The following is a 25,231-nucleotide window of genomic DNA, read 5'->3' as shown; positions in this document are numbered from 1 at the left end:
CAGAGAGGGAGAGGGGAAAAAAAAGAGACATATAGACGCTTTGCTTCCCCATCATTCATGATTGAGCTTTTTTTTTTTTTACTCACCTGGTTTTTCACTATTTTCTGTTGCATCTTGCATTTGCAATGTTTTATACTTACGTCTCCTCACTCTGATTTCCCCCCAATTTAAAAATCCATTATTATGTATAGGAATACATGATAGAATGTATTACTAGGCACTGCATAAATTCAGTGCTGGGTACATATTAAAAGACAGCCCTGACCCAATCTAAATAGACAACAATAATTAAAAAAAAGGATTATTTCCCATTTACAGATGGGAACTAAGAGAGAGAGAGATTAAGTAATTTGCCCAGGTCCAAAGGAAGTCTGTGGCAGAACCAGGATTTGAACCCAGCTCTTGAGTCCTGGTTCAATCATCTCTCTTCCAAGCCTGCTGAACGAGCCTACTTTTCAGAAGTCAGCCTTAGAATAATATTCTACCCAATAACCACATTAATAACTATGGGGATGGGAAAGAACTGATTGTGTGAATACAAAATCAGCAACGTTCCATTCTGAGTCCACGGAGCAGAATCTAAAAACTAGAACTGGCTCAGCAGGAAGGGTGACCTCTATCATCACCACACAGAACCAGTAGTGAGCACGGCAGTGTCTAAATAAAGACACTTATTCCAAAGCATTGCACAACTCCCATTATTTTTATTCACATACAAGGGACAGGGACACTCAAAAGTTTCTAGTCCCAATGACTCCCTGTGGCCTTGGACAAGTCATCCAATTTCTCTGAATCTCAGCTTCCCCATTTATAAAATGGGGATAGTACTCCATACCTCACAGGCCATTTTCACGGCACCTTGACAGCATAAAGCTCTATGTAAGTGCTAAATTATAAAACAGCCATATAATTCCTCATCTTTCCACAAAAGATGAGAAAGAAAATGAAACTTCAAGGAGTGAGTATATAACTTCTTTGTTAAGGATGTGGAAATGCATTCAACTTGTGTAATGAATAAACATACTGCACCCTGGAGAAGGTATATACATGCTCGGCAGCATGCTCAACGAGGTCTCAGGCTAAAACTTTAAGAGTGATCTATGTATTCTTTTAAATCAACACAAAAAGTTTAAGACACTGAATCACTAGCAATGCACGCACTTACTTTGACAGGTTATGACACTGAATGACATTCATTCTCCCTTCACTTATTTACCCATGCCCAAGTTCAGAGCTCTATGTTTCAACTGAAACACATGATGACCTAGGAATGGGTTACCTAGGGAGGTGGTGGAATCTCCATCCTTAGAGGTTTTTAAGGCCCGGCTTGACAGAGCTCTGGCTGGGATGATTTAGTTGGGGTTCGTCCTGCTTTGAGCAGAGAGTTGGACTAGATGACCTCCTGAGGTTTCTTCCAACCCTAATCTTCTATGATTCTCTATGATTCTATGACATCTGAAGTTGAGGGACTCTGGTATTACAGCTCTCTTCACTGTTTGAGGTGCCTGGGCGATCAGCTACTGTTCCAGGAGAAACAAAACCCTGAACCCGGGTCTTGAAAGATAAAACCCTTTTCAGCTCACTTTTAAAATTGAACCCTAGTAAGAACCTTTTCTAGTTTGAACCCACCCTGTTCAAGTCTCCCCTCACTTTGAGTCATGAGAAGAGGTTTCTTTGCATAGGGAGCACTTGGAAACGGTAGCCTGGTTCTATGCCAGAGGCATATAGCTTTGCGTTGGAGTGCTTTAATATGTTTTTATATTGCATATAAAGCATGCAAACATAAACCAGCTTGCTGAAAGCTACTCTCTTCGTGAAAGCCGGCTGTAATTCTGAACAAGTTTTCAATTTTCACACTGCTGCTAGGGTAAAACATTTTAAAGAGTTTAATTTTTACAGTGGCTTCACTGACATGGGATTATCTAACAAAGTAATGGCTAATCAATAGAGGGTTTAGTTGTCAGGTGAAACATATAACACACTAAAAGGGATTGATTGCCAGACTCCTCCTTATTTACTAGGAGGTATATATTTAAAATGACACAAACGTGTTACCAAGCTGCATTCCTTTAACCTTGCAAACGCCGCTCGAGAAGAACGTTAAGCAGCCCTATAGCAAAACAAGCTCTAATGAAAAAAAAGTCTACAAATATATGGCAGCATCAAATCATGGCAGGAGCAGGAATGTGGTGCAGAATAGGAGAACCACAGAGCTGCATTCATTCTTAGCCAAGGGCTTAAAATGCCACACAGATGCTAGACCATAGTTCACTAAACATATCTAATCGCACTCCATGAGTCTCTTAGATTAGATTTTTCTAATGCTTACGTGACTGGGTCTGAGACGTCTGCCTTTTTAAAAAGAGAGCATGACCCCAGCGTAGAGGAGTGCAGATGTCAATGGAGGTTTGGATGAGCAAGGAATGCCAGATCAAAGTACTGAGCGCAAAGTGGAATTGTGTTCATAAGGATCTCAACCAGTAGAAAAGTCATTTCTTTGGCCATTTAGCCAGAGAATCCCCAGTCTCCGAATGAAACTCCACTTTGTAATAGACACTACAACTCAGAAGTTCAATAAGATTTTTTTCAATAGTTAATAATTACATGATTTATCAGAGAAAGCTAACACTAATAAAAACACACCAAAAAGACAAAACCCAGAGCCTTCCTCCAAGTCATTTTCAGAGCGCAGATTATTAAACTGCCTCTTTTTCAAACAAGGGCTTTTGTAGCTAAGCACAAATTGCCAAACAGTTAAAAAAAAGTTATTAGACTCTGAAGGATTCAGCAGAAGTGGGAAGTTATATAAACAAATCACTCCAGAAGATTTGGAAAGATCAGTTTTATCTCACTTACAGGGTCTTCGGAGACCTGCATTAATTATCCTTAAGGTCTTTCACATGGACTATCTAAAATAAACGCAAATTTATTTATTTATTTCAAATGAGGTGCTCCTCCTGAAAGTATTAAATAATGTCTACAAATTTAAATGCATTTTTATAAATAGGTAATTAAAGAAACAGAAGACTAAAATTAAGTCAAGCTGCAAAACATTACCCAGAATCCATTGTGGAGGTTTTTTTTTTTTTTAAAGCACCTTTAAGACTACATTTTTGCTATCAAAAGCCCACTGTGCTGGGGGAGGGGGGGTCTCTGTGGGAAGTCATAATACAAAATATAGGATAGCCAAACAAAAAACTAGAACATTTGCAAGACGGTCCCTAAAGCGTAGTTTGTCATATTGCAATTACACCTTGCCTAGTGCAAAGCCAGAGTCCTTAATATTGCCGCTAGAGGGAAGAAGTGTCTCAACACATGGTAGACAGGGAATGGGTTTTCTTGAGCAATTACCATAACAAAGCTCCTGTGGCTGCATGTACCTTCTAATTACTCACTACAATTAAAATGACTAACCCATAACAAACAGCAAATAAATAAATAAACCCCACCCTGCCTGTTCTCAGAATCTTCATTAAATCTTATACTGTTTTCCTCATCTATCAAAGTAGGAAAAAAGGGTATGTCACAATGTCCAAGCACCACAGGGCTATTCAACGGAGTAAAAGCATTTAAACAAAAACAAAAACAAAGAGCAAGGAAAACGGGATGTCTTGTGAAAAAGAAAAGAAATGTCGTGGTATTTAGCCATCTGGTAGCTGTTTGAAAACAAATTGTCCTCAAAAGAGCAGAAATACAGTACATCTTCTCTCCGTTCACTGGCTTATGAATCAGGATTTTTTTTTTTTAAATACTGACAAACTAATGTTGGACTTCTGTGTGGCTGCTACTTTCATTCCCTCTTGTCCAACTGTGCAAAGATAACCATATGCCCATCCCAACCACAGCAGGTTATTCTAACTTGTTTGCTGCCTCTCTGGGTAGGGCTTTTCCGTGCCATTGTTCAAAATCCCTCTGGATTTATTTATTTATTATTCTGACAACTACTTGCTGATCTTAAAAGGTTTAAATCCTTCATTTTATTAGGCTCATCATTAAGAGAAGATGGCAGCCAAGTGATTTTTCTTTCCATTGACAATTTGTGACATTTCTCCAGCAGCGCGCAAGGTGTTGAAAACCTGGCAGCTGTTACCTCCTGGGATGAAGCTCCTTTTTTATCCTCCCATGACAGTTTAACTCAATGGGTCAGCACCTTTAAAGCCGGCAAAGTATCACTGAAGTGGATGGAGGCTTGAATTACTGTTCCCTCCCTAATCAATGTAAACCCTCGCTGCAGGTGAAACTCTTCATCTATAGAGGTGCATGGGGGAGGAAAATGTAATGCCCTGAGCCAGATGGTTTTCATCTTGTTTTTTAAAGAAGAAAGGAACAAGCTAACAAGGGGACAGCTACTTTGTTAGCTTCTTGGCCTCTCTCATGGCTTTGGATCCCCAGGGTTCCAGCCATACAAGAGAGAGAATACAGAAAAACGTAAACACTTAAAGAAATATAACTAGGGGGCTGGCAACACGCTGCTTTCAAAGAGCTGAGCGAGCCCTGTTCAGTGCTTTATTTATCACTGCCCACGTTCTTCGGATGGTAAGTGGACACAAACACAAAGGGCAGGGGGAGTAGACAACACTTGCAATTTACTCAATTACAGAGGAATGCAGAAATGCAGCAAGGCTGACAGCTCCTATTAGCACTAATGTTGGAAGAACCAAGTGGCTTTGATGCCACAAGGCAACCCTTTCATTTTAACTTGGACTTCAGCACAAACATGGTCTTCACCAACACTTTATAAAGCTTAATGCGAATTAAAGGCATTTTAGTTTTGCAACCGTTACAGGATGAAAGAAAGCAGTTTTTATAGACTACGAAGTATTTCTATTACTTTGACAAAGCTTTTCACCCAGCGACTTTTTCCTAACATTCGTAATAGTGAGAGATGAACTCAGTAGGATACTATAAAATTAACATCACTCCTCCCCCTGCCCCGTCCACTCTCTAGAAGAAGGAAAATTTGAACTACAAACTAGCTTGTCTAGATTAAGAGAGGACGCTGCATCACCAGTAGCACCTGTATGCTTCCCTTTATAACAGTCAGTAAGTAGCGGAGACAAGGGACTAAGCACTGCACATCAGAGATTCATTTGGCAAGACGTCCCAAAAAGGAAAGCCACAGACTAAAAACAAAGGTGTCCGATTGCAGCTATCCCCTGTCTTCCCATTCCCTTGCTCTTCTTTTGTTTGCCTTCCCTTGTTGTGCTTTGTCTACATTTCGACTTCAAGCTCTTCAGGTTGGGGACTATTCCTGCTTTACCTTCTGAATAGTGCCTAGAGTATGCTTTAGGGGGTGCTGCCCCCATTTACAAAAAAAAAATCATCTCAAATCCACGAAATTGAACTGCAGTAATATTCTATGCTGCGAAGCCGAAGGGGAAAGTTTTTGAAACTGCGGAGGGACTTGGGGAGTAGGCTGGCAGGCAAGGTTTTCTTGACTTCCATCTGGAAGATGATGGAGTCTGGAGTCTGGTTTGCAGCACGACATACATGACAGCAATCCCGCTGCCATCAGCACTTCCCCACAAGGCACCTTTGACACAGCTTTCCCTGCACAAGCCCGCCCACAGAAGGAATCATGGCAGCAAAAGGCACTTCATTATTACTCCATTCAAGAGAAGGAGGGGAGATTTTTAAAACAACCTGCATTGTGCCTGTCTTTTTTAAAGAACAGTGGGGTAATCAAGTTCAGGGCAGCCCTGGACAGCTGCCCTGTGACCTACTCATGTTGACCCCCACTATTCATCACTTTCCTTAGGACTATGAGGGCAAGCTCCCGGGGAGTGACCACCACAATAGACAGATACAAGCCAACAATAATACGGTTCCTGCAAAAAAACCAGATGGCACTGCAATAAATTTACAAATCTGCATTCATGGCTCTGTTTAAAACACCCAGAAGCTAAAAGGCTTGAGGGGCCCCCAGAGAGCTTCACAGTTTCTAAAGGCCAGTTCTCTCCCCAAGACTATTGAGCTCATGTTCTTCACAAATGAAGAATGGAGATGTAGCCCTTAAAATAACAAATGCCTGACCTAATCAATCTAGCATTTGGGTCTAACACTAAATGATAGGCACCGAAAACTAATTATGTTTTTTGGCAAGGAGGTTGAATTAAAATGGAAACACACAGGTTAAAAAGGCACTGAAGCATTTGTGAGTCTTTTTGAAAAGGCTGCATGCGCGCACACATACAAACGCACACGGCTTGAAACAGGAACCTGATTCAATAACTCATGCATTTATTTTTAAAATGAATCAGATTAGTCCCATGTGTGACCTGCCGGTCCATCTGTATGTGCTGGACTTAATGGGCACTCTTCTCACACTTGCTTCAGTTTGAAGTATGAGAGAGATAAATTTAGTTTAATTTTCAACAGATCAAGCTATCCATTTTCCAAATGGACCATCTGGATCAGCCTATTAAAATTAATTTATAACTTTGCAGTGTGAAAATTCGTTTGTTAGCGTAAATAAAGTTGCCAAAAACTTTTGCCACTTGTCATTGTTTTTCTGAGGGCTGTTTTTCTACCTTGACTTTCACTTTACATCTCAACATTTTATTTGATCATATCAAACAGCTGTCAAAAATAGAACCTTCACATCCTTGCTTCAGAGCGCTGCACAGCTCGCATTTTTTTTGTATTGTTCTTGCCAACAATAGCTTTGATCTCCCACTTTGTTTTCTCCCCTGTTCTAATCCCCATACCTTCTTCCAGGCTGCTCACCATGGATGGAAAGCCCTCCCAGCCCCAGTATGTTAGGCATCCAAACTACACTCATTCAACTCCCTAACTTCTCACAAAGTCCATTTCAGTCAACCGAAAAATGTCATTTCATCTAGTAGGAAAGTCCACAGGGCTGAATCAAATGGTCTTCAGCCTAGGTACAGCTCTGGAAGCAGAGCAAGATCTTTAACATTTTTCTGACTGACCTGGAAGAAAACACAAAATCATCCTTGATAAAGTTTGTACATGACAAAAAAATTCAGGGAGTGATAAATAATGAAGAGGATAGGTCACGGATTCCAAGAGATCTGAATCGCTTGGTAAACTGGGCACAAACAATATTTATTTTAATATGGTTAAATGTAAATATATACATCTAGGAATGAGGAATATAGGCCATGCGTACAGGGCAGGGGACTATTCTGGGAAACAATGACTCTGAAAAAGATTTAGGTGTCATGGTGGATAGTTAGAGAACATGAGCTCCCAGTACCATGCTGTGGCCAAAATGGCTAACGCGATCCAGGGAAACAAGGGAATCTTGAGCAGGAGTAGAGAGGTTATTTTTACCTCTATATTTGACACAGGTCAGACCAATGCTGGATTAGTGTGTCCAGTTCTGGTGCCCACAATTCAAGAAGGAAGTTGATAAATTGGAGAGGGTTCAGAGAAGAGCCACAAGAATGATTAAAGGATTGGAAAACCTGCCTTATCCTGAGATACTCACAGAGCTTAATCTATTTATTTTAACAAAGTGAAAGTTAAGGGGTGACTTGATCACAGTCTAGAAGTACCTAGGTGGGGAACGAATATTTACTAATGGGCTCTTCAATCTAGCAGAGAAAGGTCTAATATGTTCCAGTGGCTGGAAGCTGAAGCTAGACAAATTCAGACTGGAAATAAGGGGTAAATTTTTAACAGTGAACCCTGGTCTACACTTGGGGGGCGGGGAGGGGGGGAGGGGAAGAGAGGGAATTGATCTAAGTTACGCAACTTCACCTACGTGAATAACGTAGCTGAAGTTGACGTACTTAGATCGACTTACCGTGGTGAGTCGACTGCTGCCGCTCTCCCGTCGAATCTGCCTGTGCCTCTCACAGTGCTGGAGTACAGGAGTCAACGGGAGAGCGCTTGGGGGTTGATTTATCGCATCTAGACTAGATGTGATAAATCGATCCCCGCTGGATCGATTGCTGCCCGCCGATCCGGCAGGTAGTGTAGACATACCCTGAGAGTAGTTAGCCATTGGAACAATTTACCAAGGGTCATGGTGGATTCTCTATCACTGACAATTTTAAAATCAAGATTGGATGTTTTTCTAAAAGACCTGTTCTAGGAATTACTTTGGGGAAGTTCTCTGGCCTGTGTCAGACGAGGTGATCACAAGGGTCCCTTTAGGCCTTGGAGTCTATGAATCTGACCATCACCGGGCCCCAGCCCCAAAAGAGCCTGACAGCCTGAGATAACTTTCAAAGCAAAGGCTGTGCTTCAGTAGAACAAAAAAATCAGAGCAGTCAAGTGTAAAGCAATGGAACAACTCACTTAAACCTATCTACTGCAGGGCACATAAAGACTACACCACCAATGAAACTGACCAATGAATCTGAGCCACGATCTAAAACAGGGGTCGGCAATCTTTCAGAAGTGGGGTGCCGAGTCTTCATTTAGTCACTCTGATTTAAGGTTTCGCGTGCCAGTCATACATTTTAATGTTTTTAGACGGTCTCTTTCTAGAAATCTGTAATATAGAACTAAACTACTGTTGTATGTAAAGTAAATAAGGTTTTTAAAATGTTTAAGAAGCTTCATTTAAAATTAAATTAAAATGCAGAGCCCCCCCGGACTGGTGGCCAGGACCCGGGCAGTGTGAGTGCCACTGAAAATCAGCACGTGTGCCATAGGTTGCCTATCCCTGGTCTAAAACTAAGTCATCATGAGGGGGTTGGATTTGTGGACATTCCTATCAGAAGACACAAAATTTTCAAGCTTGGATAATTTTTCCTAGTTTTCTATGTAGGAAGGTCCACAGATCCCAACAACAGAATTTTATCAGCAGTGTCTCCATGGAGGGAAAGAAAAAAATAAAACTATATACAAACAATAATGACAGAGTTAATTTCTTTTCACTGGGGTACTACTACTGTATGCCACACTTTTTGCTAAATGTTGCTTTAGCTAATTTACAGACCCAATCTGTAGTGTTTTGCGAAGATGAAGGGGGATGAAAGACCAACTGGCCACTTTGCTTCTCTCCTTGTGCAAGGCATAAGATGTTTCCACCCACAAACCAAACCATCATTGCCCCTTATTCAGTGTGCCCTAATACTGGAGGACAGAATAAAACATATGGCTATGCATGCCGTTGACATGCTGCACCTAGATTTGGAAACCTCTGACAGTTTCTTGCCCTTCTCTATCAGGAGAGAAAGATTAGTGCATTTCAATTCCCCAAACTTGCAGGATGACAGAGTCCTACACACATATAAGGCGTTGCAGCACTTTTCTAACAGGTGCAAAAGCTGCCACCAGGCCAAGAAGTAAGGAAGAAGTTTGGAAATGCTGGCTTCCAAAAGTGAAGTGAAGGGCTCTGCAATGGGATAATCATATTAGGATAGGTGGACACACTGCCTTGAGATAGAGAAGATAAGAAGCCCCCTTTGGAGACAACCTTCTAGGTAGATTTCAATGTCTCCACTTGCAATTTTGGTTTGCTGATGCATTTTTTCAGGAATTTTAGATTCTGAATAGCCTTATCCCTTCTTGAGCCTTTTGGGAACTAAAACAATGGAGTCAGAGCCAGTCCTCTCTCTGATGGAGGGACTCATTCTACTGACCTTATCTACAGGAGGTACTTGATGGTTGCTCTTATGTTGGCTCCTGTTGGTGTTGCTGGAGGTTAGGAGAACCATCAATGTGTGTTTGAGATACTTGATCAGTTCTAACAACTATTCTTCCTCAACAAAGTCAAGGACCCGTTTGTCTTATAAGGAGGGAAGACAGTTCTGTGCTAACTGGAGAAGCTTACAGCTAATCTTGCTTTCATGCTGGATTGGTCTGAGTTGGAATCATGCCGATTTCTTGGCATACGCCAAGGCAGAGAAATCATCATTGCATTCCTCCCACCCCACCATGCTGTTGTCCATGTTCTGCTGCTGTATGCACTGACTCGTTGGCTGTATGTAGAAGACAAGGAACCACAAGGAGAGTGACATGCTTTGTAGGAAGCTATGGAATCTTTATTGCTTGGCTGCAGTCTTCTTCCCCTTTTCTGATGAGTCAGCAGGATACAGAAGATGCAGAGGTCCCCATTAACATATTTAATGGTAGGACGTTTTCCAGATGAGTGAATCTTTCCCTCTCTCCTCTTTCTGGGCTTGCTCGGCATGCTTATGCACCTTGCGGAAGCAGCAGGAAGGCCTAGAAAACCCCGTGCTCATCTGAAGAAGCAGAACTAAACCAGGAGGCTCTCTGGTGGGGCCCCACAACTCTGCCTACGACAGACAGTTCTGGCTCTGACCCCAAAGCTGCAAGATGGCTGAAGATCAATTGCTAGGATCTGTGGACTCTCCCTCATAGAAAATATGTTGCCTAACATTATGTAAGGGCAGCAGGTTATGGAACGAGAAAGTTAGGAACACTGGGGGAGGGGGCATGCAACACTGTAATCTGACATCCTTCTGGGGATCCCACTATACCTTGTATTATCTCTATCTTGTAGATCATAGGCTTCTCACAGCAGGACTGTGCATCATGTACATCACGGATTAGATCACTGACACTTTGCATGGCTGGATCTTGAGCTATAAGACAAGTATTCTTTTCCCCTGAACTGTGGGGAAAAAAATAAGTACTTTTGCAATAAAATCTTATTTTTCCTTTGACAATATTATTGAAGGGATTGATGCCTAGGTATCTATACTGTACCTACTACTGTTATATTAAAGTACCTAACACATTATAAAATTGACCATAGGGGCACATAGCCAGTTTACAAATCTATGTCCTCCTTTCTCAGCCAGGATGAGGGAACCGCTGAAATGGGTCTTTTGATGGTGCTAGGCAAGTAAACTTTTTTGGGTGGGGTGGTGGGAGGAAAAATTTGCTCTCTTTAAAGGATATTGACGCATTTATTTGTTGAACACCAGGGTGCTCAGTGATGTACAATACATACAGGAAGATACACTCCCTGCTGCGTAGAGCTTAATTTAAATTAAGATGGTAAGGAATTTGTTTTAATATAGAGAAGGGATCAGAAGAGATGTTAAAACTTTTGCGGGCTGCGGGGGCAGAGCAGATCTATAAGGACTCATCTTAAACTTTTCGAGGGAAATCAAAGCAGCTCTGCTTTTAGGTTATCAGCCTGGACAACGGCTCTAAGAAAGCCTACCTTCTAGGTATGGTCATTCTTTGTAAAGCACCTTGAGATTCTTGGATACAAGGTATTGTAGAAAGGCCTAAATGAGACAGCGGGAGTACTACAGACCAAGGCTGGAGAGTTTCCCAATGATTAGCAAGTAAACAAAACTCAGATATAAAGTCCCAGCTGATGGGGCTATACTTGCTCAGAAATGGATATCCCTGTTCATAGTCACAAAAGCCCAACACGTCTGATTTTCCCACATACAATGCTACTTGCCTTCTCCCACTAAGGAGAACGAGAAAGGACTTTCAGGCTCGAGCTTGACAAGTGCTCCAGAAAAAAGTCAGGACCCTAAGCTCAGACTCTAGTTTCCCAAAGTGTTTTAAGATTCAAACTGTTAGGAAGTTTTATTGTATTTTGAAGAGACCAGTTGCATACCTGTCTAAGTGAATTCTTCTCTGGAATGATCTTCCTAGGGGGCTCGTCATTATTACAGTCTTCTCGCTCTGAGGAATTCTGTGAAAGAAAGCAAGCTTTAATTCAGTTCTTATCCCCAATATTATTCTGTGGGAGGAAAGGAAACTGAATCTTTGCAAGCTACACAAGCTAGATTTTATACACACATGAAAAAGCTAGCCTCAGGTGTAAGCCAACTGGCTTGTTAGGACGAAGACAGAATTTTTCTTATTCTTGATCAATAATGCACCATTCGATAGGTATAGTGGAGAAGTTTGTGTTTGTTTAGGACTTTCCTCTAAAACTGCCAGTACTGACCACTGTTGGAGGTAGGATGCCGAGCAGGTGACTTGATAGCCTGATCTACTATACCACCGCTTATGTCCCTGAACTCCCTACAGTGACTCGTTTTAAAAAGATTCTATTTTGTAAAGAGTAAACGTAACTAATAAATGTCAACGGTCCCCCTATAATCCAGTAGCTTCATATTAGCAGGAATACTGGCTGACTGCACAGGAGTTTAGTGAGTCACCAACATTCAGATCTGTCTGGCCCACCTCTAAATTGTGGTGAACCAGGTCATCAAATTCCGTTAGATCAGTGATAGCACCATTCCTGCTATGCCTCTGAGTGTCTTTTTTTTTGGTGTGTGCGCACTCTCTCTCTCTCTCTCTCTCTCTCTCCAGAAAAGCTGATAGGATCCTGCACTACCACCACCTATTTGGGACTATAGGGTGTTGAGGAGGAAGGGCAAGCCATAAGAGGCTGCTCCAGAAATGCTCCTCGGCTGATGATGGGCTCAGAAAACTATTCTGGAGACTTCTGTCCTCTTCACGCTATGGTTTAAGCTACGGATTCCTTGTCTGGGAACAGTGCTATTGTTTATCTAAGGACAGAGGATTTCTTTGGGACACATTCAGCAAACAATTAACTGGAAAAACAAACAAACATCCTGTCCACATTGGCCAGGGAAGCAATACTAAAACATGGTGGTTGCTATCACAATTTCAACCACCATGTTGATAGGCTAAGGATAGACTGTGTTGTTTGGAGGAATTCTGTACACACAGCTAAAGTCAGTGTTGAACACCACAGTAGTAATAGCCTTTAGGTCACAAACCCCTGCATTCAGTACCTCGGAGACTAGTCAGTTTATAAAGGCATAAGGGAAAGTTTTACTAGGGAGAGATAAGCCAGTAACAGGAAGAGTTTCTGGCTATAGCAGATGGGATCAGGATAGGATTTTAAGGTGGAAGTTGCATCCCCTTTATGATCATCACCTCCCAGAATCCTCCTCACATATCCAGATCCCCCTTAGAGCTAGCTCCCAACCCCAAATTTCAGTCACTGGCTGGAGCATCTGTCAGTCAAGGAAGAGCTGGTACACCACAAGCAGTGTGGTCGAGTGGGGACTGTAGAGAGGAAGCAGATTGCAGGAAGCCATCAGTGGAGCAGTGTATTTGGGTGCCTGCAGCAGGTGCTGTGTGATCAGCAAGGGTCTAGGTAGGTCACAGTTCCTAGTTTCATTGAAGGAGAAGAGAGCGGGAAGATGGCAAGGACATGAGCAAAGTTTGCTGAGAGATGGAAGAGAAGAAAAAAAAAACACCTCAAGGTAAACTGGTCCTGAGGATTCTGAGTAAATCAAGATCTGCAGAGAAACTAATGAGCTTTACAAGACACAGAACTCAGGAGGCACAATGAGGTCTGAGCAGCTGTAGTCAGGGTTTTATAATGTAAATCAATCCTAAACAGGCCTGATAACTCGGTAAAACAACCCAAATCTTTGAGAAGTTTTCACACAGGGCCTCAGCTAGGAGAAAGTTATTTGTTAAGTCTGGTTTAGAGAGGGCTGTGAATGCCCAGGTTAAAACTGTACAAATGTGAAAAGGAAATTATGATGCATCTTTGCACAAACTGCTCTGTACTCATCTGCACAGTTTAATAACACAAGTAGGGATTTCAATTTTGGTACTTCTGAAAACAGATTAATTGCTAGAGATACAGGATTCTGAAGTAATTCCAGGAACTGGTTTTCTTATCTATTTTAAAGATGCATTTTGAATATTCAATCCCCCTTCCCACAATAGCTTCAAAAATCCTATTTTTCCTCAAGTTGTGTGTTTTAGAAAATGGTTATTAAAAGTGAAATCTCATCTTCCCCATGCCTCTCAAACTGCCTTTCAATGTCATTGAGGTTAAAACAATGTCAAAAGCCAGGCAATTCAATGCGGAGGTGAAAAAACAGCCTTTAGCCTGAAATTTCTTGTTATCACAACGTGTCACAAGTTTTCCAGTTTCTTTTTCTTTAAACTAAAGATCTAATTTTAAAAGCGAGCAGAAGACCTTTTTGCATTCATTATCTTTATAGGTGGCAAGGCTACGAGGTTGGCTGAACAAAGACCAGACAAAGACTGCCAAGTGCATATGGTGGTTCACAGCTTGGCGTCTCACCATTCTACAGTACCCACACAGCAGCTCCAATAGCAGACTATTAAAGAGGAGCGCTGCTCATGCACTTTTGTCGGCAAGTAAGTTACGCTTGGTGAAGACAGAATGACTGGAAAGCATTACACTTAAGAAACAAAGCACAGATGTTTCCAACTCCCGCTTATTTCTCAGGAATAGGAAAAATCACCATTCCAGGTGTACTACAAGCCTCCAAATAGTTCAGAAATAGTCATACCTGCATTCAAGTGAATTCCACTTGATAGACCAATGCCCAGTATTGGTCACCATTCAGCTTTCCAGTGGTAAAGTTAGACTATTATAACAGTGACCAGAAAGCTACATCTGTACCTGTATCTCATTGCTGAACAATGCAAGGGAAGTCTGCTCCCCTGTTTGAGGACCAGAATTTTAAGTTTGCTACAGCATGACGAGTGATGCTTCCAGCCACGAAGGAGGATGACAAAAGGCTATCAAAAAGGTGTTTTGCAATCATAGCTCTAGAATGTGGCATTTGATGCTCATATATTAAGATGATGCATGCATCAGAAATGTCAAAGGTTTGCAGGAACTGCAACTGATTTGTAGCAAAGACAAGATGGAATCTGCTACGGCGAAGGGGTGGGGACAGAATCAGCAGACCGAAAGGCAGGTCACAGCTGAAAACCCAAACAACTTCTTGAATTGGGGCAAATTCTGAAATCCCATTTCCTCTAAGTGTCAGTGCCTTTCTTGGCTACCATCCTTACCAAACCAGATAGGGCAAGAGAGTGCTTGTGCTGGAATGCATGGAGCATCTTCTACAAAGTAGGACTAGCCTGCGTTTTTGCATCGTTCATTGTGCAAGTCCCACAAAGCATTAAGTGGTTACGTTTCCCATCCCCCTCACCCCTAAGATTATCACCTCTATTTGCCCAGATCGAGAAGATAGAGACCACAGGTTTTACACAAGGTCACACAGAATGTCGGTGGCAATGCTGGGAATAGAAACTGGGAATCCTGATTCCTAAACCTCTACTTTAGTCGTTAGCCCTCCTCTCTAGCCTTCTCCTCTGAGGCCCACATGAAGGGTATTTGCCTTTCATAGTTTATCTGCCCTAAAATGGTAACTGTCTATTACAAGAGACCCTTTCCAAATACAATTTAGATTTAAGACTTCAGATTTAAGACTTTAAGCCTGTAACTAACAGGATATAATTCCACAGCATGTTATCATCCCAATAACCACCACAAACTCGTTTCATTATTTGACTCTCCACATGAAGTCCCCACTATCTCAAACACGCCCTGTGTTATACGGCACACAGTCCGAAGGCTAAAGCGTCTGACGTGTGATGACATGCAGTATTTTCTGTATATAACCCATGAAAGCAATACTGGGATTGAGCTGTAATAGACGGATGAATGCACTCGGGCTACCAACTGCACAGGGCTACCTTTAGTACTGCCTTAATCCTCATGGTGGAAATCAGGAACCTGCCAACTGGGCAGTTGTTTTGATGCTGTGTTGCCCAACACTAATTATAAAACAGTACAGATGCAGTCTTCTTCCACATGTGGGGAGGTGGGGCTGGGGGAGAACTGTGTGTCTGTGTAAAGAGCACAACTATTTTTTATGCTTTCAAATTCTTAATCCTGTTTGGAGCTGTCAGTGGGGGTTAATGGAAGCCTTGGATAGGAGAATTCCAATCTGGTTGGCAGATGGATAGGTTGGTTATAGCTGCATAACTATGTCTTGCCTGCAGGCACAATTCAGAACACTGTTAAAGCAATATAAAGTCTCTGTCAAGCTGAACCATTTGGATCAGTAGCAAGGAGAAATAATAATAAAAAAAAGGAGTTCATTTCTGGGCCTTGCACGTTTATGCTAGTATGCAGAAACTGATTAATTGTCATCGTGTGCTGGTCTGCTATACCTCAGATTTCTACTTCTGGAGTAGATTTTGCATGCTAATGTAATCATTCTCCCTCTTGAGACATTAGCAAATAATCAAATGAAAAACAGGATCATAATTTACTGAGATTCGGGCAATTCTCTATGCAAATTTGACTTGTTATTGCTGCTGCCTCGTTAATCTGAATGCCTTTGACAAACTCCTTTGATTTATGAACTCATGACAACTCCAATGTGTATATATTTTGCTAGATTGACATTATCATTAAGAGTGGGTGGACTGAGCTAACATGAATGGCTGATTTTATTCGCTGGTGTCTGCTGCTCAACAGCTGAGCATCTACTTCTCACAAGCCCCTGAGCGCCAGGCTCTTCCCATCTACCCATCCATTCATCATCTCGATGTTAATTGGCCCAGGCTTTAAGCAAATTTTCAACACGATTTAAAGGCACGATGACACTGATTACTGACCCTCTGCCATACGGTGCCTATTGATTAACCTGACAGAGATGATGTGCTTGAGGGAAACTAGGTGTGCGTGGACCTCAGGGGGGGAAAATGTATTGTTTATGCAGGCAAAACACTTGTCATTATCCCAAAGGCCAACATTTGTGCAGCACTGGCCCTTAAAACAAACTATTGCTTTAACATTTGCATCCAATACAGGAAGCACTTGCTTGCTTTGCAAAAAATATTATAAATGCATTATGTGCCAGTCTATATTTTAATAGAGCTCTCAGACAAATAGATCCCTTCCAATCAATTAACACTTGTGCTAGCCAATGTGAGTGTACACATACATGTTTGTTGAAATGCAAAGCTAACGCTGGGTGGGTTGTTAATGACATAAGCATACCCATTGCAAGGGACTGAGGGCTTGTCTTGTCTTCACTACTGCGCGCGATCGGTGCCATTGCGATCGGTGCAGCAGCATCGATTTAGCGGGTGTGGTGAAGATGTGATAAGTTGATGGGAGAGCGCTTTTCTGTCGACATAATTAACCCACCTCAACGAGAGGTGGGAGCTATACACCGCGTTCAGTTACGTCGCTCAGTGGGATGGCTTTTTACACTCCTGAATAACATAACTGACGTCGACTAAAGCGGCAGTGTAGACAAGGCCTGAGTCTTCTTGGGCACATCAGTTCCATTAGTAAAGAATGGAAGCACTGTGTCCAACCTGAGATGAGATTAGTGGCTAGTCCAAGAACAACCTGGATGTCAAATTTAGCTGTCCAGATATTTTTATAGCCATCTTTATACATTTTTAACATTAAGCAGTGAGATGTTTTATTTTCCCTCCCTCCAGAACAAGCTCCTCCAAGGAACCTCCACTTTGACCTCGTAGGTAAAGCTGCATGTGTCACGGAAGTAACGGATTCCATGACTTTTGAAGCAGCCGGCGTGACTGGCTCAGGGACTGCCTGAACACTCGGGGGGGGGGGGGGGGTCGGCGCGGGGAGGGAAGCTCTCCAGAAGCAGCTGGCATGACCCTGCGGCTCCTGACCTAGGTGGAGGGGCCAGGGGGATCTGTGCGCTGTCCCTGCTTGCAGGCACCGCCCCCGCAGCTCCGATTGGCTGTGGTTCCTGGCCAATGGGCTGTGGTTCCTGGCCAATGGGAGCTGCGGAACCGGAACTCCTGGCAGGGGCAGCGCGCAAAGCCCCCCTGGCCTTCCCTCCCCTTAGGACAGGGGTGGCCAACCTGTGGCTCACGAGCCACATGTGGCTCTTCAGATGTTAATATGCGGCTCCTTGTATAGGCACCGAGTCCGGGGCTCATGCTACAGGTGTCAACTTTCCAGTGTGCCGGGGGGGTGCTCACTGCTTGACCCCTGGCTCTGCCACAGGCCCGGCCCCCACTCCACCCCTTCTCACCCCCACCCCTGAGCCTGCAGTGCCCTCGCGCCTCCCCCTCCCCCTCCCCCTCGCCTCCTGCTCGCCAGGAAACAGCTGATCGGGAGGTGCGAGGAGGGAGGGGGAGGCGCTGATCGGCGGGGCTGCCAGTGGGTGGGAGGCGTTGGAAGTGAGGGGGTGGGGAAGCTTATGGGGGGCTGATGACGTATTACTGTGACTCTTTGGCAATGTAAATTCTGGCTCCTTCTGAAAGTGAAAGCTGACCTCCTGTGTCTGGTTCCTTATAAAGGTCATCAAACAGTAGTTGAGTCCCACTAAAGCACGTTGGGGAATGTGCATACTTAGCCATGGCTACTCTTATCCAATCACCGGACACTGCACTTGGGTTAATCAAGAGGGAACACTTTAACAAAGTGAATACATCAGCATTCTGTCTGCTGATTGGTGTAATTTACAAGGAAAATGAAGAAGATGACCCATTTTCCCACCCAGCTCCAGGTTATATTTGCCAGTCAGTGCATATTGTTTTCTGTTCAAATTCAGGCCAGCAGCTCGCCTGGCAGACAGGAAGTTTCACTTGTTCAATCTGGATTTTTGGTTGTCCCACGATGGCAGAAAATAGGATTTTTCCTAGTTTGCATCAGCCTGTGGGAATAGGTGAAGTGATGGAAGAGATGGAAAAACTGGCCTGAAATATTTTGTGCCTCTGCCAGCCAGAATATGGATTTAAAAAGAAGGAGGAAGAGGAATAAGTGATAGCAAAGGCCCTACATTCCCTTTCCAATAACCTTTGTAAGTGATAGATGAGTCCAAGAGCATTGTTATTGTTTAGGGACTGTCGGCATCCTGATTTTATAAATGCTGTGTGTCAGTTTATAAACATCTCAGCCATTTCAAACAGTGCTAGGATGAAACCTGGCACAGCCATCCTCAGACTGCAAGCAATATTTTAGTTTTAAAATTATAGCCTGAACACCGTTTAACACATTTAGAGCTGTTCCTGAGTGGCACAACATGCTCAGATTCATGCTTATTTGACTAGTCACTACCCCACGTAAAGCAAGTCCTTAAAGTGAACTAAGTTACCGTGAGGAAAACAAGTATGAAAAGGGCAAGTTTAAAAGCCATACCCTCTACATGCTCAGTAAATAAAACAAACGACAACTGCAACACACAGGGAGATCTACAACAGTGAAATGCAGAGGTACGGATTATACCTCAACCATCTTTGGCATATGCAGCTCTGAACATTCATTGCTACGAGATCCTCTTTGAAGACTCTGTAAATTGCAGTATGTAGGCACAAGGGGGTGACTTAAGCATGGAATGACTGAATTACGTTCCCTTGCTCTTGAACGTTTAAAGTTAAGTGGTATTTTTGCCAGGGGTTTATGTTTAATTATTAGAAGGAAGGAGATATAGGGAGGAGAAGTGGGACGAGGGAGGCAAATTGATGCTTTCATTCCCCTCTTTTGCAACCATTAATGTTAAAGAGAAAGACACAAGTTAAGCTGGCTCAGAGTCAGGTGTTTGATTTCTCAGGACAAGGACAGTTTGTGTATTTGTACAGCACCTAGGACAACGGGGCCCTGATCCATGACTGGGAAGGGTCCCTTAGATGCTATCATAATACAAACCATTTTCAATCAAAGGTTTGAGCAATTTAGCAATTTTTAATATCGATCTCATAGAACTGGAAAGGATCTTGAAAGGTCATCGAGTCCAGTCCCCTGCCTTCACAGCAGGGCCAAGTACCATCCCTGACAGATTTTTGCCCCAGATCCCTAAATGGCCCCCCTCAAGGACTGAACTCACAACCCTGGGTTTAGCAGGCCAATGCTCAAACCACTGAGCTATTCCTCTCACCCCATTAAAGGTAGGAAAGTATAAATAGAGTTCAGCCTGCACTTATAATACATTCCACATACAAAATTACCCCCAAAATTTGATACAATTCTACCCCCAAATACCCAGAAGTAGACTTTATATATGTTTTCCTTGCTTTGTATTCAACCCAATAAATGCCAGATTAGAATGAATGTCTTCCCACAGCAACATGGCATATCAAAACTTCGAGAAATTAAGGAGAATTTTCAGACCAAGTTATTCTTTTAATTAAATCAGTTATTAATTTATTAGAAAGATGAAGGTTAAGTTGTGGGATGTCTTAACACTACCAGCAGAATAGAGAATTTGATGCAAAACATAGATCTTTAAAAGCTAGTGCAAATATTTATCAAAGATATTATGAAACAATGAAATAGTTTCAACAATATTAAGTTTGTTTTAACATAAACAGGGATCCAGGTGGTGGGAACACACTAGTCACGGGAATTTAAATAGCTAGTTTCGCTTAACCATAAATTTCTCAAAACAGAGGGTAAAAATATGGCTAATGAGAACACTCTTTCCATGTTCCCTGGGAAGCAGCTTCACATTTCTGTTGTATGAATTTAAGAGAGTCAACAGTGGTAAATTTGTTTTTAATATTCAAGCCTTCAAGCCAATTGGCCGAAGGCCCTTTATATTCCAATTTTTGTTGGTGCCTTATTTACACAAGCATTACATCCGGACAGCCTTTGAATATAATTTTACGTGGATTAAGGAAAGAACATTTGCTTCTGCTAATCAGGACATCTGGTTATTTTTGTAACTCCCAGACATCTGCATTAGGCAGCGCTACTTCCCCATTCTTCATAACAAGGTTAGAGCAAAAGAAACCTTAAGGGTTCATGTTGACACCCCCTGCTCAGCCAGGGTCTGCTTTAGAATCTTTCCTGAATGATAAAATCAATTAGTACCTTGGCAGGTGGAAGTGTGGCATTTACAGTTTGCATTTTGTATTTCAAGTTTTCTATGGTATATCAAGACAATCTACATCTTTTTAGGATCCAAAAACCCATTTTTCCAAAGTGCACATGTACCTACGTGTGTAATGCTGATTCAATTCATGCTAGCAATAACATAGGGTAAACTTCTGAAGACCAGACAACTGAACTTATCAAGGACTGGCCTTGAGGGTATTTTTGTACTATGCAGTCATCCTCTGCTTTGGTCAGTCTCACTCCAGTGTCTTATTCTGTGCACTGGCCTTCCCTTCCCTCCCCCAACAAACCAGCTTTGTCCCCACTCTCTAGGACAACCTTAACGATTTCTCTGATCTTTCAAATTTCTGTTAATATGTCCCACCATCGATTTCAGCTTTAGTTAATCTGTCTTTAAGATTGGAAAATATTGCCACGCACAATTCATGGAGGCAGATTTATCAAGAAACAGAAGCACTTCAAAAGGGAAGGGGGAATCAAATGATTTGGCTCTGTTCCTCACTGGTTTGCTTTACTGCATTCCTTCATTTGATGAACACAAAAATGCATTTTTAACACTGAATTTCAGCATGTGAAAACACCAAATTTTAGGATCAGTCACTTTCATTCTGTTTTTTGTTTTGTTTTTGTTTGTTTGTTTAATATGAATCAAAGCTTTTACTAGTGCTTATCTATTCTTGAACCAGCTGCTTTCTTGATTTTCCCCACACGGGGGGAAAAATATCACAGTCAGACATTAAAGATTGTGCACATAAGCTAACATCCCAAAGAGGTGTCAAAAACATATTTCTAGTACTAACAAGAGTTAGCAAGAGCCAACAGGTCTGGGGAGAGGGTTTTTTTTTTGAACTTTTTATTTATTAAAATTCTCTAGACACAGGTTAACTTTCTTCGCTCAATATTTATTATGGCTTCATCTGCATGGGAACTGCAAGTGCTTTGATAAATGGACTGTAAGGTTGGCTAGTTTCACAGTAGATTCTGAGTCCTTTGTTGAAGCACTACTTTCTAAGGATATGTCTACACTTAAAACACTACAGTAACTCTACACTACAACAACTCTACACTTAAAACACCACAGCAGTGCTTCATGTAGACACTTACTACAGCAATAGGAGGGGTCCTCTTATCGCTGTAGGAAATCCATCTCCATGAGAGGCGGTAGTTTCAGTTCACCTAGTGCTGTCTAAATGGGGACTTAGATCAGCTTAAGGACATTGCTCAGAGGGGTGGATTTTTCACACCCAAGTGATGTAACTAGGTTGATCTATTTTTCTAATGTAGACCAGCACTAACTTCCTACAGCAAAACCCCTCAGCAAGGAAAAATAAAGCCTCACTTGTCCCAATACTAAAAGTCCTGTCACTCCATGATTGTCTCCGGCCTTTTTTATTTTGATTTTAGTCTCCCCACTTCCAGTTCTCCCAAAAATAGAGACAAAAACGCTGCTACTAGTCATTATCTCTTCTCCTCGAACCCTTTGGCTAGCTTCTTAAATCCAAAAGCATGAGCTTCAAGCTCATCATCCTCACCATACACCCCTCGATAACCTTACCCCTTCCCTTCTTTTAGTCTCTGCTCTGATTTTCTCCCCGGATGCTCAACTTCACACCTTCATTCATGTTGTGCCCTGAAACAGAGAAGTGACTTGCCCAAGGCTGCAGTTCAAGCTAGTGGTGGGAAAGGTACAAAGCCCCAAACCCTGACTCCCAGGCACTGCTCTAACCATTAGACCACATTCCTTCCTGGAAATAGTTGATTAAATAAAAGTGGTTCTCTACTCTAAATGTACTTCCTTCCCAGTAATAACCAAGAGTAACGAAGTTATATTTGCTAAGATGGACATAAGAGGCCCATCCAACCTTGGAGTATGGGTCAAACTTAGCTAACTTCTAGTACATTATTATGTATTCATTTCTACACACTACCAACGACAAACTCATTGTAAAGATGCAGGTGTCTAAATGTGCCTCAGTCTTCTGAGCAACATCAAACAACTAACGTACCCCTTCTAATGAAACAATGGAAAATGAGGGTGCGGGACTAGAGATCGGCTGTATAATGTCTGGCTAGCCAATATTATTGTGCTGGAACAATGGCTGCAACACAAGGAGCAAAGCCCAGGGGCTATTCTGATGCTTTGACGTAACCAAATATGCACGAAATAATGAAACACCCCTATAGAACACTTAAATTAAAACCCCTGCTACTGGGTTCGGCCATAAAAAAATCCAACATTGAAACAGCACTCTCTTGAGGGGGCGTTCAAAGATGCAATTGCACATCTCGCTTCCCTGACTGGGGACGAAGAGTTGTCACTGCTGCGGTGACTATAAAATGAGGTGAGTAATAGAGCAACCAAAGAATGAAGGGTAAGGGCGTGTGTATGTAATAGCTCATATTCAGATACCTTGGGGCTAGTTTCTAAAGGAAATTATACAGCTCTAGGCCATTGGCTATTGAGATCCACTATTCACAGCCTTTTGCTAGGACATGAATGGCTTATTAAACCTACAACATATCTGTTTTAGTTAACTTCTTGGTGGGGAGGGGGCCAGGAAACAAAATGTACTTAAATGCTGGGTTTTTTTTCCCAGGCTGAATGCCTTTCATCCAATAAGACATTCAAAGCAGTGACCCAGCAAATGGATTGAAAAAGCAATCTTCCGTCTCAGTGCCACATTATCATTCCTATTCAGTATTCTTGGTGAGATATCTCAATCAGCTGGATGTGTGTGTAAGTGACAGCGCAGCCCATTGCTGGGTTAATTAAACATTTGACTTTAACACCCTCCCCACCATTAAGCAAATAAAAACAGATAATTCAAACTGCACTTCATCCGCAGGGTACACAACACACATGTCAAAATTAAGAGAGTCCAAGGCCCCTGGAGAGTTCTACTCGGGAGGTAATCAGTTTAAATCTTATCTGGTTTATCAATTATTCTATTGATTAAAGTGGGGAGATTATACAAAACTCCTTTTTGCCACATGGGATAGATGTCAGCAGAGCAGCACAATGCAGGGAGGCTCAAAACTCAGTTAAAAGAGATGGACAGATGTAGAAGAGTTGATTAGTACATGCTGGGGATCTGCAGATGGAAGAACTGATTCTTTGTTTTAGGCAAGTGAACTGAAGTGCTCCTTGTCACTTTCCTTAGCTAATGTAAAAACAGATTTATACACTGAAAGTTCAACACGTTTTCTAGGGCTGTAAACTGAAGACCGCGTGCCTGGTATTTGAAACATGTTTCATAGATGCACGTCCTAAATATATTCTACAGCCATGTTTGGCTAACTTGGACAAACCTTGACCCAATCTGGCTGCATCAGTCCTTTCACAACTTCTCTATTGCACATAGGTACTGACACAGCACCCCCGCTATCCCCATCCTTTGTTTCCCCTACACAACTCTGCCCATGCACCACAGGCTCTTCAGAGTAACCTCTTCTAATTCCTAGCAGCTTTCTAAGCAGAATAATGCCAAGTTCTTCTTCTACCATCCTCCCCGCATTGTTTTGTTGCAGCCTTGATTCTGTCATATCTAAATTGGATGGTAAGCTCTCGGCCCCAGGGCCTTGCCTACAGCGGGGTGCCTACCACATCTCTGGGTGGTGAAAAAATAAAACAAACCCCACAGTCATCTAGAACAGAACAATTTAAACCATGCCATGTAGAGACAGAAGAGAACACACCTCTTTCATTCCCACCGACTCTCCCAAAACATATAAAAAACAATTAGCCCTAAAATCAGGGTCAGTTATTTTTGAACTAAGACTTTTTTTCCCATGAAGTTTCCCCCCAGTCCCAACTCTTCTGCTGTTAGCCATGGTCAGAGTGCTAGTGTGGACCATCTGCTGGCATTTTAACCACCATATTGCTTAGATCCATTCAGAACAGGGTTGTGGTGGTGGTTAAAATGCTGGCACCTGGCCTACACTAGTGCTCCCACTGTTGCCAATGCTGGTGGAGCTACAATAGAAAGACATTTTAAGAAGCGAGGTCTGCAGTAGACAAGGCCCTGCGGTATTTTCTTGACCCTCACTTTCAGGAACAGGATTATATACCATTCTATATTGGCACTGCAAGTGCATCCAACTAGACTTTAGCTTCTTTCCTTCGTATAGCCCTTTTCTTCTTTTGAAGCAGACTAGAAAACCTCCATTAGCATGCTGTATTTTACTCTCACCACTAGAAATACTGAGGGTGCTATTTGTAATTGTATTCTTTTAAGAGGTTTGTTCTCTGCAGCTGTTTTCTGCTTGCAGTGTATTTTGTGTAATCAGCACATCATCATAAATACATTGGCTGTTCCCCTGAGGGGAGCTGTCAGTGTTTAATTTACAGAACAACCTGGCCAATGTGAATTCTAACACTACAGCACTATGGCAAGAAGTTACCACACTCTGAAAAACAGGTTTCTATGAATTTTTATATCAAGAGCTGGTCCCAGGACAATTTAGGTTCCAGAAATAGATTGTTTTAAGAAAGCACTTTATACCCTGTATGGAATGGATTCATTCCCACTTACAGCTTCTTAAAGCAGCCCTGAGCTCACTCCTACGCCACATGAAGGTGACTCATATTCTGTAAAAAAGCCTCCAATTCCAGGCTCCACCAGCAGGAGACACTGTAAGAAGGGGCTCGCTGAGCACAAGGATTTTTATTAT

The 25,231-nt window shown here is 42.3% G+C and overlaps 1 protein-coding gene across 11 annotated transcripts in view; it reads right to left on the bottom strand.

Moving 5' to 3' along the window:
• Positions 1-25,231, bottom strand: part of BTRC (beta-transducin repeat containing E3 ubiquitin protein ligase) — a 165,477-nt gene that overhangs the window by 79,826 nt on the left and 60,420 nt on the right. For 8 of the 11 annotated variants that reach the window (XM_034777860.1, XM_034777864.1, XM_034777862.1 and 5 more), the window contains one exon: positions 11,525-11,602. The exons of the other annotated variants lie outside the window; for them this stretch is intronic. In XM_034777860.1, coding sequence (XP_034633751.1) covers positions 11,525-11,602 — 78 coding nt within the window. The remainder of the gene's footprint in view (positions 1-11,524; positions 11,603-25,231) is intronic. 11 annotated transcript variants of the gene reach the window in all.

Source organism: Trachemys scripta, chromosome 7, assembly GCF_013100865.1.
Source record: "Trachemys scripta elegans isolate TJP31775 chromosome 7, CAS_Tse_1.0, whole genome shotgun sequence".
Taxonomy (NCBI): domain Eukaryota; kingdom Metazoa; phylum Chordata; order Testudines; family Emydidae; genus Trachemys; species Trachemys scripta.
Note: the sequence above shows the minus strand (reverse complement) of the source record. Positions and strands in the feature narration are given on the sequence as shown.